Source organism: Notamacropus eugenii, chromosome 2, assembly GCF_028372415.1.
Source record: "Notamacropus eugenii isolate mMacEug1 chromosome 2, mMacEug1.pri_v2, whole genome shotgun sequence".
In the NCBI taxonomy this organism is placed as follows: Eukaryota; Metazoa; Chordata; class Mammalia; order Diprotodontia; family Macropodidae; genus Notamacropus; species Notamacropus eugenii.
In genome coordinates this window covers 35,688,935-35,707,381 of record NC_092873.1, presented here as the reverse complement: position 1 = coordinate 35,707,381, position 18,447 = coordinate 35,688,935, and the positions used below count along the sequence as shown (strand labels likewise).

At 45.3% G+C, this 18,447-nt stretch overlaps 1 protein-coding gene across 2 annotated transcripts; it reads left to right on the top strand.

Moving 5' to 3' along the window:
- Positions 1–3,504: 3,504 nt before the first annotated feature.
- Positions 3,505–9,097, top strand: VTN (vitronectin). Of its 2 annotated transcripts, none has more exons than XM_072639760.1 (8): positions 3,505–3,623; positions 3,843–3,962; positions 4,562–4,873; positions 5,030–5,169; positions 5,525–5,681; positions 6,989–7,141; positions 8,148–8,489; positions 8,820–9,097. In XM_072639760.1, exons 1-8 carry the CDS (start codon positions 3,566–3,568, stop codon positions 8,936–8,938), a joined length of 1,401 nt encoding a protein of 466 aa, XP_072495861.1. In that variant the 5' UTR covers positions 3,505–3,565; the 3' UTR covers positions 8,939–9,097. The 2 variants fall into 2 exon arrangements, with proteins under 2 accessions (XP_072495861.1, XP_072495862.1); XM_072639761.1 differs by having other exon boundaries at positions 3,506–3,623; positions 4,580–4,873.
- The last annotated feature ends 9,350 nt before the right edge of the window (positions 9,098–18,447 follow it).

Genomic DNA, 18,447 nt, shown 5'->3' with positions numbered 1-18,447 from the left:
CCAGCTCCATTCCTCCTTAGGGCTCCCTGCCAAGTCTGGTAGTCTGAGCCTACTCTAGTATTAAAGTCACCCAGAATTATAAGCTTGTCCTCTTTTGGCACATTGATGATAACGGTCTCTAGGTCTTCATAAAATTTTTCTTTGACCTCATCAGGGTTAGTCATAGTGGGAGTCATAGTGGGAGCACAGGCACTGATGATGGTGGCATGGCGTTTTCCTGCAAGTGGCAATCGCATCGTCATGAGACTGTCACTCACTCCTTTTGGCTAGTTTTGGCTAGTTAGCTTGCTAACTAGATTAGTTTTGATTGCAAAACCCACACTAGCTTCACAGCGCTCCCCTTCACTGCGCCCATTCCAGAAAAAGGTGTATCCAGCTCCAACTTCAGTAAGTTGACCTTCATTTGTCAACCTTGTTTCACTCAGGGTTGCTATTTGGATGTGATACCTGTTGAGTTCTCTTGTAACAAGAGCAGTTTGTCTTTTAGGTCTACTGGATTTTGTGTTGTCTATAAGTGTGCACATGTTCCATGTGCCGATGGTGAGTGGAATTATCTTTTCAGATGTTTTTATACATTTTGTACATTTTTTTGTTTCGACCACAGAGTGGGATTTCCTGCCTTCTGTGGTAATCAGGCCAGGGTTTGGTAATGAGGCAATGTTTAGGGCACCATTTCTAGCCCCATTCCGCATACCAGGAGGTGAGCAGTATGATCCTTAAAAGGCTGCTCAGACACCCAGGGGGCTGCTGAGTACCACTGCTGCTTCCAGTGAGAAATGACCCCATGACCTGGGTCACCTGTGTGCAGGATTGTGACTACAGCTCCCAGTGTATCCTCGCTTGCTGCTTTATCACTTGCCTGTTGCCACAGGACTTTGAGGCAAAAGGTATAAGTAATGAGGTAAAATGGTATGGGTGATGTCTTTTGATTCGTGCATAAATTGGATTTAAGTGAGACAGAGTTGCACAAAGTCATCAACCTCACTCTCTCCTCTGGAGTCATCATAGTCCAGTGGCAGGACAGAGTCAAGACAGCTGGCAATGGCTCAGGTTGCAGAGGATAACCTTGGCATCTTAGGTGTCTAACCAAGCTCTAAGCGCTTCACACCTCCTATTTCAGCTGCCTTCATGGCCATTGGAACAAATTGTTCTCATCTGCCCATTCCACCAGAGGAAGTCTTCACATGCTTGGGTAAACACCTATCTAACTCACCAGTGGGTTTGAGAGTCCTTGGTTACCCTCAACCTGGTTTGGCCCATCTGATGAAATGATTTACTGGGGTGTGGCTGCTGTGCATGCTCCAGCTTCTTGGAGCCACCGGTGAGAGTTGGATGGAACAGGTGGACACCAAAGGTGGAAAGAGCCCCCAAAAGGGCTCGGCAGCCATCATACCAAAGGTGCTGGTCCTCCCTGAACACACACTACACAGGAGACTGTGACTACAATAACAGAAGGAAACAACACCATCAGGCTGTGATTAGTTGTTGTTTCCAAGCAAAAAAAAATGGTTTGCACTTTGTAGCCAGTTGAGGGATTATGGGTATAAAGTGTTGAATATACAGAAAGAGATAGTTTCTGTCTCAGCTTTGCTTAATTATTTTGTTTGTCCCACTGGAGGATTCTCTAGCTAGAGGGGGAATATCAGGAAGCTACTGTGATATGAGACAAAAGACATCAAGAAACCATTTTTTAAAAGAAAAAGACTCATGAAAGTGTACAAGAGAATTCCCAGGTTTGGAATCAGAAGACCTGGGTTCAAATCTCAGCTCTGCTCTACGTGTAACCTTTGGGCAAATTGCTGTTTTCATCCTCAGTGTTCCCAACTGTAAAATGAGGGATTTGGACTAGGTGACCTGAAAAGTTCCATCTTCAGAATTAAAAAACAAAAACAAACTCCTACCCAAAAAATTGATCACCTTTGGCCCCCAGGCCTTGAGCTGCATTTTCTTATCTTCTCTCTACCCCTTTGTCCTCGCCCATGGGATGTGGTACCCCTAAATGTCCACTTCAGGGAAAGGAAAGCTTTAGATTGCTTCAAGTTTTACTGTCCCTCCTCCTTCAGAGTGGTTTAGTGGAAAGACTGGATTTAGAATCAGAGCTTTGGGTATTAACTCTGGTTCTGCTACCTACTAAATGTGTTACCTTTGGTGAATTACTTCCCTTCTTTGTGTCAGGGTTTTGTTTTATTTTACTGCAAAATGCTCGTTGAGCTTAAAGGTCCCTTTTTCCTCTAAATCCTATGATTCCATGGTCCCCAGGGTCAGGACAGCCCTCAGGGCATGAAGTTTCTGTCCCAGCTTCCCATTCAGGGAAGAGGAGGCCAGAGCTTTACAGATCAAAAGTCCTCTCCCACTCCCTTATCTTCACCTCTCTTCAGGTCATTCAATAAAGAGGATGAAAAAATGCTATTTTTCCCTACCCTCTTACCTTCTCAGATCCCAGAGTTCTGTTAACCAGTAACCAACAGGAGAGGGGTGAAAGGACAGGGTTGAAATTCAATGTGCCCCGGATTTTTTCAGGTTCCTGCCTCCCCTATGAGTTTTTCCTTCTTTATTACCTATTCTAACCAGAACAGTTGGAGGAGACCCAAAATTGTGTCCTCTGAGAAAAAGAGAAATGGCTGAAGAAATAGGGGATGTTAATGGAGAAGAGAAGACTTGGGAAGGGTATGGGTGTTATTTTCAAATATCTGAAGAGGTGGAGGAGAGATTAGACTTTTGTGTCTTTCCAGAGAATAAAACTTTTAGCACCCATTGCAAGAAGGAGTTAGATTGCTTTTTAGTATGAGAAAGGAGTTAACAATCAGACCTGTCTGGCAGTGGAAGGTGGTAAGCTCCCCTTAGTGGAAGTATGCAAGGAGAGTCTGGATACTTTAAAAGAGACTTCTCTATGGAGTAGGATAAAGTAATAATGATTATAACTCACATTTCTACAGTTCTTTAAAGTTTGCAAAGCATTTTACAAACACAAGGACATCTGAGCCTCACAATAATTTTCTGGGGGTAGGTACTTATTTTTAATCCCATTTTACACCTGAGTAAACTGACCTAGAAAAGTTAAGTGGCTTGCCCAGTTTCACATGTTTGAAGCAGAATTTGAATTTCCTGACCCCTAGTCCAGCGTTCTATTCACTTACTATGCAATACCACTGATCAAAATTTCCATCCAATTCTGGGTCTACTATTCCTGAATATTCCAAACATGATCATTTTGTGATAAAATTTAATGAATGTGATCTATTTTCCGTGACTGGACTAACAAAGAGATTTTGGCTTTAAAGTGCTCTTAAAACAAATATTACTCAGAATTCCATTTTTCTTATCCCACTTCCACTCAATGCTTGCAGAATTTCTAAACAGGGTGAATAATGTTATTCCTTCTTAGCCAGCATATCTCTGGCAAATGGCTCTGACCTTCTGGTCACTGGGCAAGCAGAGAGGGAAGAGGTTGGGCAAACAAAGTGAAGGTACCTCCTCCTTCCTTTCCTCCCTTCTTTTCTGAGTTTATTCCTCACTCAGAGCCCACAGTAGTTCAGCACCAGTCTGAGTGCCAACACGGAGGGACATGTTCCCCACCTTTCTTCTAATGGTCCTTCTTGTCTGTGCTGCTTCGGCTGATCAAGGTAACAAGTCCCAGTGAGGGGTGGGGATAGGCACCAATCTAAGCATGGTAAGAGGAAGGGATATGCCCTGGGCAACCTCTCATATGTCTATTCACTTCTCTGCCCATGGGTAGACATAGGGTTTTTGGTGTTTGGGAATGCCTGCCTAGCAGTAGGACCAACTGAGACAAGTTTGACCTCCTTCTTCTCTGTTGGTCCCCTTCCTCTCCCCCAATCCAGAGACATGCCAAGGCAGATGTACAGAAGGGTTCAATTCCAAAAAGAAGTGCCAGTGTGATGAGCTCTGCTCCTACTATCAAAGCTGTTGTATCGATTATGTTGAAGTCTGCAAACCCCAAGGTACGGTGCCTGCCTCCCTGCCCATTCTACCTGGGCACCATATATTAGCAGGGCTGCTGGGAGATCATTTAGGAAGGGGTCTGGGCTCCCTGTATAGGGTAGGAAGGGGATCCTCTTGAGCTATCTTGGCAAGTTACCAGCTGTACGATCATGGATAAATCATTTGACCCCTCTAAGACTCAAAGTCTTCATCTACAATATGAGGATGCTCATACCTGGAGTACCCCACAGGGCTGCTGGGAGATTTGTGATAATATGCTAAGTGCTGTGTAAATCCTACAATGGTATAAACATGCAATTTGTTATTATTATCATTATTGTTAGTGGTGGTAGTCAATGTAATAGTAATTAACAAACCAATCAATAAGCGTTGATTAAGCACCTACTATGTACCAGGCACTATGCAAATCATTAGGGATAGGCAAAACCACTCCCTATCCTTAAGGAACTTACATTCTAATGGGGGAGAATAGTAGTATTTCTTCCCAGCCAGGACCAATGCTGCTCAGGGAGGGGGAGAAGAAGGGTCCATCTCACATTTCCAGGTATGTGTCTCTTGTACAACTTACTTCTCTCGAATGACAGCATTGGAGGTTCAGGCTTCTTTCTTTCCCTAGTGAATCGTGGAGATGTGTTTATGATGCCTGAAGATGAGTACGCTTACGTTGAGTACGACAGCAAGGTCACCATGAAGCCTGATGCCATCACATCTGCAAGTAGTGTCCAGTTTGCCACGACAGATTCTGTCCCCACCCAGGAGGCTGACTTCATTGTGGACCGAGATCCAGAAACCACCACTGAAATCTCCTTTACAGAATCTGAAGGAGAAGAGGAACAGGCAGAAGTGTGCAGTGGGAAACCTTTCGATGCTTTCACTGACCTCAAAAATGGCTCCCTTTTTGCTTTCCGAGGTGCCCAGGGGAGCAGAAAGCCAAGGGGGTACTGAGTCAGAGGAGCTGGAGGAGATGGGGTTGGGGTTGGGGTAAAAGGAGGAAAGGAAGGTACTAGGTTTGGGAAAACCATCTACTCAGGGTCTGCTCTCCCTTTCTCCTTCTTGCAAATTCCAGGAAAGTATTTCTATGAGTTGGATGAAAAAAGTGTACTTCCTGGGTACCCCAAGCTGATACGGGATGTCTGGGGCATAGAGGGGCCCATCGATGCTGCCTTTACCCGAGTCAACTGCCAGGGGAAAACTTACCTCTTCAAGGTGGGAGTGAAAGTAGGGTAGTCTGATGAGAGAAGGCCTCAGGGGAAAGAATTGCTGGGGGGATATCTCAGGAGGAGAGAAGGGTTAAATATTCCTTTTGAGAAAGGCAAAACACAAAGGTTCCAGCATGATTTGTAAAGGAGCATGGGTTAGCTTGGAACACTGGGTCCTTTGACAAGAACTCTGAGGATGAGGGCACTGTTGGGGCTCCAAGGGCAGGAGATGGGCATCTTCCTTGGGGAGGCAGTGTGATATAGAGAAAAGAGCATGAGATTGGGTTTGAATTCTGACTGCTGCTCTGTGATTTTGAGAGCCTTCCAGTTAAGGTCTATAATCCCAGTCACCTTTCCCACAGGGCAGCTTGTATTGGCGCTTTGAGGATGGCATCCTGGACCCGGGTTTCCCAAAGAACATCTCAGTTGGTTTTCAGAACATTCCAGACAATCTGGATGCTGCTGTGGCCCTCCCTGCCCACAGCTACAGTGGCCAAGAACATGCCTACTTCTTCAAAGGTTTGGGGGTATAGTGAGGGAGGGGGGAAAGGGAGAGGGAGGAACCAGGCCATGAAATCAGCTCCTCCCATCCCCCTTGTTCCATTTTCTAGGCTTGATACCCTACATCTGAATATCTGGTCCCTTACGCCAGGGATTCTTTGTAATTGTTTGGACCAGAGCCTCTACCTACCTCACCATGCTAGGACAGTGTTGAAGATTGGCACTGGTCTTTTCTGTTCCATCCCATACCCCAGTGGCTTTCACCAGAAGGAAAGGAAGTTTGGCAAGGCAGTCACACCCGAATGAAGAAAGACCTGAGTTCGAACGTAATCAATGAGACTCATTAACTGTGTGGCCTTTACCTCATCTGGATCAGATGGGAGACTATATGTAAACTGTTTTGTAAACTCTAGAGAAATCTCCACAGTTATTATTGGGGAATCTAAAGATCATCTAGTCCAATTTCCTCATTTTTCATGGAGGAGAAATCAGGCTGGGTTAGCTGACATGACTTAGAAAAATGAATCTAGAATCTTCCTGGAGTCTAGTATCCTTTCTACTCTATCTCTAAGGTGGATCTGGAGTCAGAAAGACTTGAATATACCTCACCTTCAATCCCTTTTCTGGTGGAGGGAACAGAACATGAATCATTCAAGCCCTTTCTATGTGCCAGGCAGCTAGGTAGCTGGATAGATAGAGCACAAGGCCTGGAGTCAGGAAGACCTGAGGCCAAATCCAGGCTCAGACACTAGCTGTGTGACGGTGAACAAGTCACTTAACCTGTTTGCCTTAATCCACTTGAGAAGGAAATGGAAAACCAGTCTTGTATCCGTACCCTGTGAACAGCATTGGTGTGCTGTAGTTCATATGATTGAACAAATGTGCCAGGCACTGTACTAGGCTGTTTATACATAGTGTCTCACAATAACTCTAACCTCCCTAGCTGGAAAGCAGGTGTTATTATGATCCCCATTTTACAGATGAGGAAATTGAGGCAGAAAGAGATAAAGTGGCTTACCTAGGTTCATTAGGAAGTATGTAAAACTGGATTTGGACTCAGGTCTTCCTGACTCCAGGCCCAGCACTTTGTTCACTGTGCCACCTAGTTAAATGAATAAGACTATTGATAGTTATCTGTTTCTAACCCTTAATCCTGCTCTGTATAGGATTACAGTTGTAGAATTGGGGGAGACTTAGAGATTATCTAGACCAAAGCACTTACTGTATAAATGAGGAACCCCGCTGCCTAGGGAAGGGGAGTGACTTGGTGAAGAGTAAAGGCTAGCTAGTCACTTCCATTCTGTTTGCCCTTCCCCATCCCTTAGGAAATCAGTACTGGGAGTATGAGTTCCACCAGCAGCCCAGCCAGGAGGAGTGTGAAGGGAGCACAGTGTCCACGGTGTTTGAACACTTCGCCATCCTGCAGCGAGATAGCTGGCGGAGCATCTTTGAACTCCTTTTTGGGGATGGTGAATCAGGTATCTTGCACCCCCTCTGCTTTCATGACAGACAGTCACATATGTCAGGTGCTGTCCTAAGCTCTGGGGAGTTAAAAAAGAGCAGCGAAAGGCAATGCCTGGCCTCAGGGAGTTTATGTTCCAATGGGGGAACAGCAGGACCTGAGAGCCCTCAGACCTGGGCATGGTTAACCTTTCCCTTCCTCTCCCCTGCCTCCATTTGGCATGGGTTATGGCTAGAATTCTGATGGGGCACAGAGGACTTGGGAAGAAGAGGAGGCACCCAGAGGAAGCCCTCAGAGTTTATGACCTTAGAATCTCTATTTGCTTAGCCCTAGACTTTGCTTCTATTGACCCAAGCCCCAAATTGACTCAGTTCAGACCCCACACTTTGGACTTTGTCTGGTGTCACCCAGGAGGCACAGTCTAGGGAGGGAGAGATCTGGTGCTGGGCAGGGAAATAGTGGAGGGGGTGGCTCAGAGGATTGGAATAGGGAGGTTCCCCCTTTCTCCCAACTCCAAGATTGGGGGACAAGGGAAGGACTTCCCTGGAGGTGGTCTTCTGGAGGATGGGGCAAAAAATAGTGGAGTATGGTGGAAGGGACAAGGAACTGAGGGTCAGGAGGGCTGAGCTTTATACCAATTCATGGTGGAAGAGTATTGGATTTCAAGCCAGAAGAACTAGGTTCAAATCTCAGCTCTGCAACTTACTGCCTGTGACTTTGGGGAAGACATTTGAGCCTCTAGACTTCAGCTTCCTCATCTGTAAATTGGAGGGGTTGGACTCTAAGGCTCTTTCCAGCCCTACATCTGTGATCCTGTGATCCCAGCTGTATGACCTTGGGGAAGTCATTTCCATTTTCTGGACCTCCATCACTCTCTTTAGGTTGGACTAATTAGTTCTGAGCTCATTTCCACCTTGGGCACCAGGGAGATGGGTACAAGAGTGTCAGGGGAACTGGGGATCTGCATGGACAGTTCTGTGGGTTACCTTTCACAATGACTCATTCTTTGTTTGGCCCTCCAGAAGGGTCAGGTGGCCCTTGGCTCATCAGTGAGCACTGGCGCGGGGTGCCTAACAGGGTGGATGCTGCAATGGCTGGCCGTCTCTACCTTGCCCCATCTTCTACCCAATCTGATTCAGTTCGGAAGCGCAAGGCCAAGGCCAAAGCCAAAGCCAAGGCCAAGAGCCTCCGAAAGGGCAAACGTTATGGGTCCCGACGGAGCCGCCACTCTCGCCGCTCCCGGGACATCTGGAGCTTACTGTCTTCAGAAGAATATGGGGCAGACTATGATCTGGACTTCAAACTCGAATGGGTCCAGCCGTCCCAGTGTGAGCCTATCCAGAGCATCTATTTCTTCGTGGGAGGTGCGCTACCCTCTCTCCTCCCCCTTTCTGTGCTTCCTTCTCCCCCCCTTCCCCTTCCCCTCCTCTTCCTTCCCCTTCCCTCCTTTCCTCTCTTTCTCTCTCTCCCCCAATCCCGGAGGCCAGTCTTCATCCTACTCCCAGTAACCATCTCATTCCAAAGGAGATCTGACCACGGGACTGAGAGTGCAGGAGCTCTGACCCTCCCCTTTCCCTCCAAATCCCCACCCCTTCCTGAGAATCACCATCCTTTGCAGAAGGGATAGGAGAGGGCTCTGGGCTGGAGAGAGGAATCAAAGCCTCGCTAAACCAACACCCCGTTCTCTCTTTCAGACAAGTATTACCGGGTTAACCTTGGAACCAAGAGGGTGGACACTGTGGCTCCTCCATACCCACGCTCCATTGCCCGATATTGGCTGGACTGCCCATCTCTAAGTGCTTTTGAGAAATGAACTGAACTGCCGAAGCCCAAGCACCTCTGGGGAGGCCCCCAGACTTGATCCAATCCAACAAAGATGTATTAAGGGTATACTGTCTGCGAGGCTTACAAAGACCAAAGGAAAAATTGTCCCTATCATTGCGTGTGCTTTTAATAAAGTCCTTTTGGCCTATGTGGTAGTTTTAAAAGTGTTTATTAATCAGAGCTGAAAGGGAACCTTGGGGGTCACTGAATCCAACCCCCCTGACTACTTTGCAGAGAAGGAACATGAGGCAGCGAGAGGTTAAGCGATTTGTCTGAAGTTATACAACGAATAAACGACTGTCTGAAGCAAGATCTGAACTCAGAACTTCTTGGCCAAGGCCAGGGCTGTAGTTCTAGAACCACATAGTTGTTAGTGGATAGGACATTGAACTTGGAGTCAGGAGGATGCATGTTCAAATACTGCCTCAGACATCAATCTGTATGTGTGACCTTGGGCAAGTCACTTAAAAACCTCTTTCAATCTCAGTTGTCTTATCTGTAAAATGGTGATAATAATAGCATTTACTTTACTAGGTCTTTGAGATCATCAAATGCGATAGCAGATATAAAACAGTTATATTAATGTTGTTCTTGTACCACGTGTGTGTGTGTGTGCATGTGCGTGTGTGTGTGTGTGTGTGTACCTACGTACCAATATATCTCTATCTATACATCTGTGTATACAGGGAGATAGGGACCCACATATGGTAAGGCCTGTTATGTGACTCCAACAGAGGCACCAGAGATATCTCTAGCCTCTTATCCTCCTCACCCTTCTCCAAGAGAGACTTTCATTCCTGCAAGGAGAGGAAAAGCTGGGGCCAGAGGCTGCTCTCTGATCCCCTCAGAAAGAGGGGTTACTGAGCTAGAAGTATATCTCCCTGTGCCTTTATACATTATTAGTCTATGGAATATAATAGGGCTTGAGCTAATGTCTGATCACTTTGTCATTTCTGGGGGGAAGAGGAACCCCATATTCTACATCCAAGGCTTGACCCCTTTCCCACCAATGAATAGACATAGCAAATAAACTCATTTATCCAAATTATAGCGAGGTAGAAATCAGAGAAGGTATACATAGGAGAATCTATACCAGACAATACAGAGTGTAGAAGCTCGTCCTTTGGAAATAAGATAACTCAGTTCAGCTGAGAGAGGGTCCTGGTTTTTCACCTCAGGGAAAACTTCCTGATATCTCTCGAGTAGCAAGTTGGGAATAGGGACGAGATGGAGACCACCAGTTCCACTCATGTTTCTCAGACTTTTCCTTCCCCAGCCAGCTTGAAGCTGGTAGCCCTCAAAACAATTGGATACTTGAAGAGTCCCAAAGAAGATGATTTGATGAGTCCCCAAAAGGGGACTTACCCTGGAGAGCCCCAAAAGGGACTCAGAGGGGACTGATTGAAATATGAAGCTCTCTCAGCAACTTGGTCTTACCCCTTATGGAAGACAAGGTATTGATCTCCATGAATAAGGAGAGAGTCCCATGTCAATGGACAGTATACACACACACACACACACACACACACACACACAGAGTGTATATATGCATATGTTCTTGTTGAGTTGTGTAGTCATGTCTGACTCTTCATGACCTCGACCTCATAGACGACAGCATGCCAGGCTCTTCTCTCCTCCACTATCTCCCGAAGTCTGTCCAAGCTAATGTTTATTGCTTCCATGACTCTATCCTCTTCCTCTGCTGTCTGCTTCCTTTGCTTTCAGTGTTTCTCAACATCAGGGCCTTTTCTCATTATGTGGCCAAAGTATTTAAGCTTCAGTTTCAATATTTGTCCTTCCAGTGAATAGTCTGAATTAATTTCTTCAGTTACTTACTGATTGGACCTCTTTGCTTTCCAAGGGATTCTCAAAAGTCTTCTCTAGCACCACAATTTGAAAGAGACGATTCTGCATGCTCATATTTCCTTATAGTCCAACTCACCACCATACATTCCTACTGGAAAAAAATCAAAGTTTTGACTGTACGGACCTTTGTCAGCAAGGTGATGTCTCTACTTTTTAGTATCCTGTCCAGAGCTGTCATAGTTTTCCTTTTAAGGCTTAAGCATCTTTTAATTTCAAGGCGGCAGTCGCCATCTGCAGTGATCTTTGAGGACAAGAATATACAAAATGACACTGCTTCTATGTCTTGATCCTCTATTTGCCAGGAAGTGATGGGACCAATTGCCGTGATCTCAGTTGTTGTTTTTTAATGTTAAGCTAATATATATGCTCAGCAGGAAGTGCAGGGGTTATTACTCATGGACCAGTCCCAGTCTGATTAGCATGGGAGCTTTGATCTGGTCTGTTTCTGTCCTGGGTCAGTTCAATCCTCCTTACACAAAACCTTCCTCCTGGTATCTGCACTATACCAATACTGAGTGGACTGGAGGTCCCACATCAGCTTAACCCTCTGTAGTTCAGAACTCAGAAACTCAATCAATTTGTCAGCTTCATCCTTCACTGTAACAGAGATCACAGATGTGTACCATCATGCTCTTCCTATCTTATTTTTACAATCACTTTTACATATCTCCATCCCAACTCTGCTCCCCAAAGAGTTTTCCCTTGTAGCAAAGAAGGCAAAAGAAAGAAAGGGGAGAGGAGAGGGGGAGCAACAGTTCAAACTGACCAAAACCTCAGCTGAGTCTGACAGGGTGTGCACCATTCCATACCCGTAATCCCCCACCTCAACAAAGCAGGAAGGGAGGGCCACTTTCTCTTTTCTTCTTGGGGTTAGCATGTGTATTCTGAGGTGTCCTCTGTCTTGCTGGTAGAGGAGAACGGGTAAGAAAGATGGGAGAGGGAATAGTAGGACTGTTGACTTTAGATCTGGGTGTGACATTTTAGGAAGAATTTGCCAAGTTAGAGAACATTCAAGGCAGTGTCTGTACCAGGGATGCTGATGGGCCTTGAGACTATGCTTGGGAGGAACTGGGGATCTTTGTTTACTGTAGAGACTTAGGGAGACATGGTGCCTGTTTTAAAGCATTCAAAAAATTGTGATGGTAATGCTAGGTAATGCAGCAGAGAGAGCAGAGGATAGGTGTCAGGAAGACTTGAGTTCAAATCCAGCCTCAGACATTTCCTAGTTGTGTGACCATGGGCAAGTCACTTCACTTCCATCTGCCTCAGTTTCCTCATCTGTAAAATGGGGATAATAAGAATAATGCTAGGAGGATCGAATGAGGTGATAATGGCAAAGCTCTTAGCACAGTGCCTGGAACATAGTAGGTCTTTATGAATTCTAGCTGAGATGATGATGACTATGAAAAGTATGGGAGGAATCTTGATGTGTTCACCTTTGGGGCTCAGAGAGAATGAAGGGGTCTAAGTGGCAGAGGTATATTAACTCCTAACAAAGACAGCTGTCCCAAAGTGGGATGGCAGTGTCAGCAGGCAGTGGGATCCACTCACCCCATCTGAGTTCTTCACATAGCATCTGGATGACCACTTACTGAGAATACTACAGAGGGAATTATTTTTCAGCTATAGGTTGGACGAGATGGACTTTGCAGTTCCTTCCAGAACTGAGATTCTATGAATCCTGTGAGGGCAGGGGATTTGTCTCGATAAAAGCACTTGGTGACATTGATGAGGGTTGATGGGTTGATGATCAGGATATGTGGAGGCTGAGAGTTTGAGAAGAAGAAACAGTGGCCCTGGCAATGTACCCCATCTATCTGGAATCCTTGTCAGTGTGGCTATACGAATAGAGGGGGAGAGTATAGGGGCTTGTGCCTGGCAGAGTTTAGGGAATGTGAGCATCCCCTACCTGAGGTCCCTGGTCCCCTTGGTAGCTCTATTCCCCAAGGAAAGAATCTTCTGTGAGTTGATCTAGTCTCTTCTCCTGGTCTTTTTTAAAATCTCAGACTTCGGAAATGAACAGAGGCCATGAGGCTGAGAGATGGGGACGGGCAGGAAGTCCAAGTTCACCTGTTCCCCAACACTAAAAATAATGCTCAGCATCTCCAGCTGCCCCTGTAAACAAAAATAATGCCATAAGAAAAAGACATGGAGTTTGACTTAATTTAAGAGTGTACCTTGAAGCCAGGTTCTAGATGACCCAACCTTGCTGTGTTACCCTGGACAAGTCCCTCAACCTCTCAGCACCCCCAGGCAACTGTCTAAGGTACAGAATGGGTGTTCCCCCACATTGGTAGAGGGAGTTTCCTTATCTGGGGCTTTTCTAGCCATTGCAAAACTCTGGAGTGAAGACCAAACCATATTAAAATGTAATTGGGCAATGTTTAAAAAAAAAAAATACAACCCAGAAAATGTTAATTTGTGATTTTCTTTTTTTTTTCTTTTTTTAAATAAATTTATTTATTTAACTTTTAACATTCATTTTCACAAAATTTTGGGTTACAAATTTTCTCCCCTTTTATCCCCTCCCCCCCCAAACACCAAGCATTCTAATTGCCCCTATGACCAATCTGCTCTCTTCTATCATCCCTCTCTGCCCTTGTCTCCATCTTCTCTTTTGTCCTGTAGGGCCAGATAGCTTTCTGTACCCCTTTACCTGTATTTCTTATTTCCTAGTGGCAAGAACATTACTCGACAGTTGATCCTAACACTTTGAGTTCCAACTTCTTTACCTCCCTCCCTCTCCACCCCTTCCCTTTGGAAGGCAAGCAATTCAATATAGGCCAAATCTGTGTAGTTTTGCAAATGACTTCCATAATAGTTGTGTTGTATAGGACTAACTATATTTCCCTCCATCCTATCCTGTCCCTCATTACTTCTATTCTCTTTTGATCCTATCCCTCCCCATGAGTGTCGACCTCAAATTGCACTCTCCTGCCCATGCCCTCCCTTCTATCATCCCCCCCACCCTGCTTGTCCCCTTATCCCCCACTTTCCTATATTGTAAGATAGGTTTTCATACCAAAATGAGTGTGCATTTTATTCTTTCCTTTAGTGGAATGTGATGAGAGTAGACTTCATGTTTTTCTCTCATCTCCCCTCTTTATCCCTCCACTAATGAGTCTTTTGCTTGCCTCTTTTATGAGAGATAATTTGCCCCATTCAATTTCTCCCTTTCTCCTCCCAATATATTTCTCTCTCACTGCTTGATTTCATTTTTTTTTTAAGATATGATCCCATCCTCTTCAATTCACTCTGTGCACTCTGTCTCTATGTATGTGTGCGTGTGTGCATGTGTGTGTGTGTACTCCCACCCAGTACCCAGATACTGAAATGTTTCAAGAGTTACAAATATTGTCTTTCCATGTAGGAATGTAAACAGTTCAACTTTAGTAAGTCCCTTATGACTTCTCTTTGCTGTTCACCTTTTCATGCTTCTCTTCATTCTTGTGTTTGAAAGTCAAATTTTCTTTTCAGCTCTGGTCTTTTCATCAAGAATACTTGAAAATCCTCTATTTCATTGAAAGACCAATTTTTCCCCTGAAGTATTATACTCAGTTTTGCTGGGTAGGTGATTCTTGGTTTTAGTCCTAGTTCCTTTGACTTCTGGAATATCCTATTCCATGCCCTTCGATCCCTTAATGTAGAGGCTGCTAGATCTTGTGTTATCCTGATTGTATTTCCACAATACTTGAATTGTTTCTTTCTAGCTGCTTGCAATATTTTCTCCTTGACCTGGGAACTCTGGAATTTGGCCACAATGTTCCTAGGAGTTTCTCTTTTTGGATCTCTTTCAGGCAGTGTTCTGTGGATTCCTTGAATATTTATTTTGCCCTCTGGTTCTAGAATCTCAGGGCAGTTTTCCTTGATAATTTCATGAAAGATGATGTCTAGGCTCTTCTTTTGATCATGGCTTTCAGGTAGTCCCATAATTTTTAAATTGTCTCTCCTGGATCTATTTTCCAGGTCAGTTGTTTTTCCAATGAGATATTTCACATTATCTTCCATTTTTCCATTCTTCTCTCTTTGTTCTGTGATATCATGCTTTCTCACAAAGTCCTTAGCCTCCATCTGTGCCATTCTAATTTTGAAAGAACTATTTTCTTCAGTGAGCTTTTGAATCTCCTTTTCCATGTGGCTAATTCTGCTTTTGAAAGCATTCTTCTCCTCACTGGCTTTTTGAACCTCTTTTGCCAATTGAGTTAGGCTAGTTTTCAAGGTGTTATTTTCTTCAACATTTTTTTGGGTCTCCTTTAGCAGGGAGCTGATCTGCTGTTCATGCTATGACTTTATGTCTCTCATTTCTCTTCCCAGCTTTTCCTCTACCTCTCTAACTTGATTTTCAAAATTCTTTTTGAGCTCTTCCATGGCCTGAGCCCATTGGGTGGGCTGGGACACAGAAGCCTTGATTTCTGTGTCTTTGCCTGATGGTAAGCATTGTCCTTCCTCATCAGAAAGGAAGGGAGGAAATGCCTGTTCACCAAGAAAGTAACCTTCTATAGTCTTATTTCTTTTCCCTTTTCTGGGCATTTTCCCAGCCAGTGACTTGACCTCTGAATATTCTCCTCATACCCACCTCGCCTCCTGATCCTCCCAGCCAGCGTTTGGGGACTGAGATTCAAATGCTGCTTCCAGCCTTACGGCTTTTGGCGGGGGCAGGGCTGCTATTCAGTGTGAGATTAAGTTCAGGTGCTCAGGTGGGGGCAGGGCTGCCTCTCAGGCTCAGTTCCCTCAGGGGGTTTATGCACAGACCTTCCACAATGGATCCAGGCTCCTGCCCCCTTGGGGAGCCCCGGTCTGTAGCCGCCTCTCAGCTTCTACCTCCCGGGGGGGCCTGAGTTATGGGGGCACCCCACTCCCCTCTCGACCCGCCAAAGAGACTCTCTCACCGACCCCCATCACCTGTGGGTGGAGGGACTTCTGCGGCTGCTGGAGATCCCGTCCCTGAAGCCTGCTCGGATCGTTTCCTCTCGGTGCTGCGACGGCGGCAGGGCTGCACTCAGCTCCCAGTCCCGGCGCCCAGTCCGCAGCGCGAAGGACTCCCCACGAGAGGTTTACAGGTCTCTCCGGAACAGAAATCTTCCTCGCTCCAATGTTCCATGGCCTCTGGGTGCAGAATTCGCTGTGAGTTACTTCCCTGTAGCCGTTCTATGGGTTGTGGGTTCGGAGCTATGTGTATGTGCGTCTTTCTACCACCATCTTGGCTCCGCCCCCAATTTGTGATTTTCTCAGTCAAGATGCTCCCTGCAGTGATCCCTTTCTGTAGGTCTTGGTTCTGTCCTAAGAAAGAGTGCAGTGTTCAAAACTCTTTTTTTTGATCAACAGACATTTACTTAGCAGCTATCATGTGAAAGCTAATGTAATACCACAGACTTTTATTAATCTGATTATCACCATACTATCTAACAAATTACTATGACAGTAATAGCACTATTGTTATTACATTAATAAATGATGATGATGCTTATTATTATTGATATCTGCTGTTTTTATAACACCATCATTTCTCAATAGGGTCCTTCCCTTCCCTTCCACAAGAAAGCCATTCTTAGAGATTTCCTAATCCAAATTCCTCATTTTATAAAAGAGGATAGTGAGGTCCTCAGGTTGGAAAGGACCTCAAAGATAATCAAAGTTCAATTCTCTCATTTTAAAGATGTGGAAACTGAGGCCCAAAAAGATGTGATGATGTGCTCAAAGTTCCGTAGGCTTTGAATGCCAACATGGGATTTGGATTGAGGTCATGTGATTCCAAATCAAGGGTTCTGTCTATTGTAGTAACTGGGTGAACCCATTAGATGGAGAGTATGGAGACCATGTGCTGCGGTGGAAAGAGCATCGGATTTCTAATTAAAGGAGTTGAATTCAAAATCCTGTCTTCACTACTTACTAACTTTGTCATCTAGGACTTCCCCTCTTTGGTCCTCAGTTTCCTCTTCTGCAAAATAAGATGGTTGGATTAGATGACCTCTAAGGTTCTTTCCAGCCATAAATCTATATCCTTAAGGAGACCAATGAGTAACTACTGCTATAGTCAAGTCAACAAACAGTTATTAAGCACTTACTGTGTACTATAGACCAAGGAAAAAGTGGAAAATAGCAAACCACAATGGAAAGAGTCCCAGACATTAAATCAGAGTTTAATGGGTTCCAACTTTCACTAGGGCTTGTATTATTTGTCTGGTCATGATCAAGTCACTTGACCACTCTTCCAATAATAGATATGGGAAGTAAAGGAGAGGAAGGAGTCAGAGAGGACTGCAAGGTTTTGAGCTGGGTGGTAGAGAGGATGGTATTGTCATAGACAGAAAAAGGAAATTTAGAATCAAGCAGGTTTTTTGGGGGGCAGATCATGAGTTCTATGTTGGACATGCTGAATTTGGGATGAAGAGGGCACAGCCAGGTGGAGATCATTGGTGGTGCAGGCAATTGCCGAGGAGGGACTGGAGTATAAATGTTTGCTTGGGTTGATGTATATTTAATAACCCTGGGAAGAGTAAGAAGAATCATTAACCATCATGCAGGGATGATAATAAAAATTATGGAACTTCATGAGACCAAAGAGGATGAGTGGGTGGTGAGAGAAGAGAGGAAAGAAAACCAACCTAAGGGAACCCCCAGGTTAAGGGGTCAGTAGGAAGAGGAGGTATGGAAGCAGAGAAAAGAGGGGCAATCAGGGAAATAGAAAGAGAGCAGTGTCACAGAAACCAAGGGAGGAGAGAGCATCCAGTAGGAGTGGGTGGGCAATAGTAGAGAATCCAGCAAGATCAAAGAGGATGAGCCAGTGATGATGGGTGGAGTGGTCCCTGGGGGCCTGGGAAGGGCCAGTTTCAGTGGAGCCGAAGAAATTGAAGCCAGGTTGTAGCTGATGGGGGCATTGAGCTCCTTTATCAGTGAGTCAGTCAATAAGTAGGGATCACAATAGCACTTACCTCACAGGGTTATTGTGAAGATCAAATGAGACCACACACACACACACACACACACACACACACACACACACACACACACAGAGTTATGCGGTTTTGCAAACTTCAAAGTGCAGTGGGAAGACATATTGACTTGGGCTGGAAGTTAGAAAGGTGAGTTTTGAATCTGTCTCAGTTACTTCCTTAGCCTGGGGATCCTGGGGATCCCATCTGCTGAATGAGGATAAAAACAGCACCTCCCTACAGGATTGTTTCCAGGATTCAGGCGGATAATATCTAAAGTGCTTGAAAACCGTCCTGCTATTATCACTGAAGAGAGAGAGGGTGGTGATGCAACTGGGTAGAGGTCATGTAGAAAGTTAGAAAGTTGGGGTGCCAGGTGGAAGAGGGAAGAGTCCCCCTTTCCTCTAAGCTCCTTCATCACCTCTATCCCCCCCCCCAGTTCCCTTTTCCTCCGCTCTACAAGTTTGGATTCAGATCCCTGGGGTCTCCCACCCACTAGAGATCTCTGCCTCCCTCCCAGGAAGGGGCTGGATCTACAGAGGATTCCAGGCATTGCCACCCTTCTCATTCCAGAGGCGGGGCAGGGTTAGGCTGAGCAGGATAAAAGCCAAGGTAGGGGGAGGAGGTGGCTCAGTGGTCCAGGGCTAAGGGAGAGTACAGTAGGAGGAACCTCTGGGATCTCTGCTAGGCCAGGGGAAGA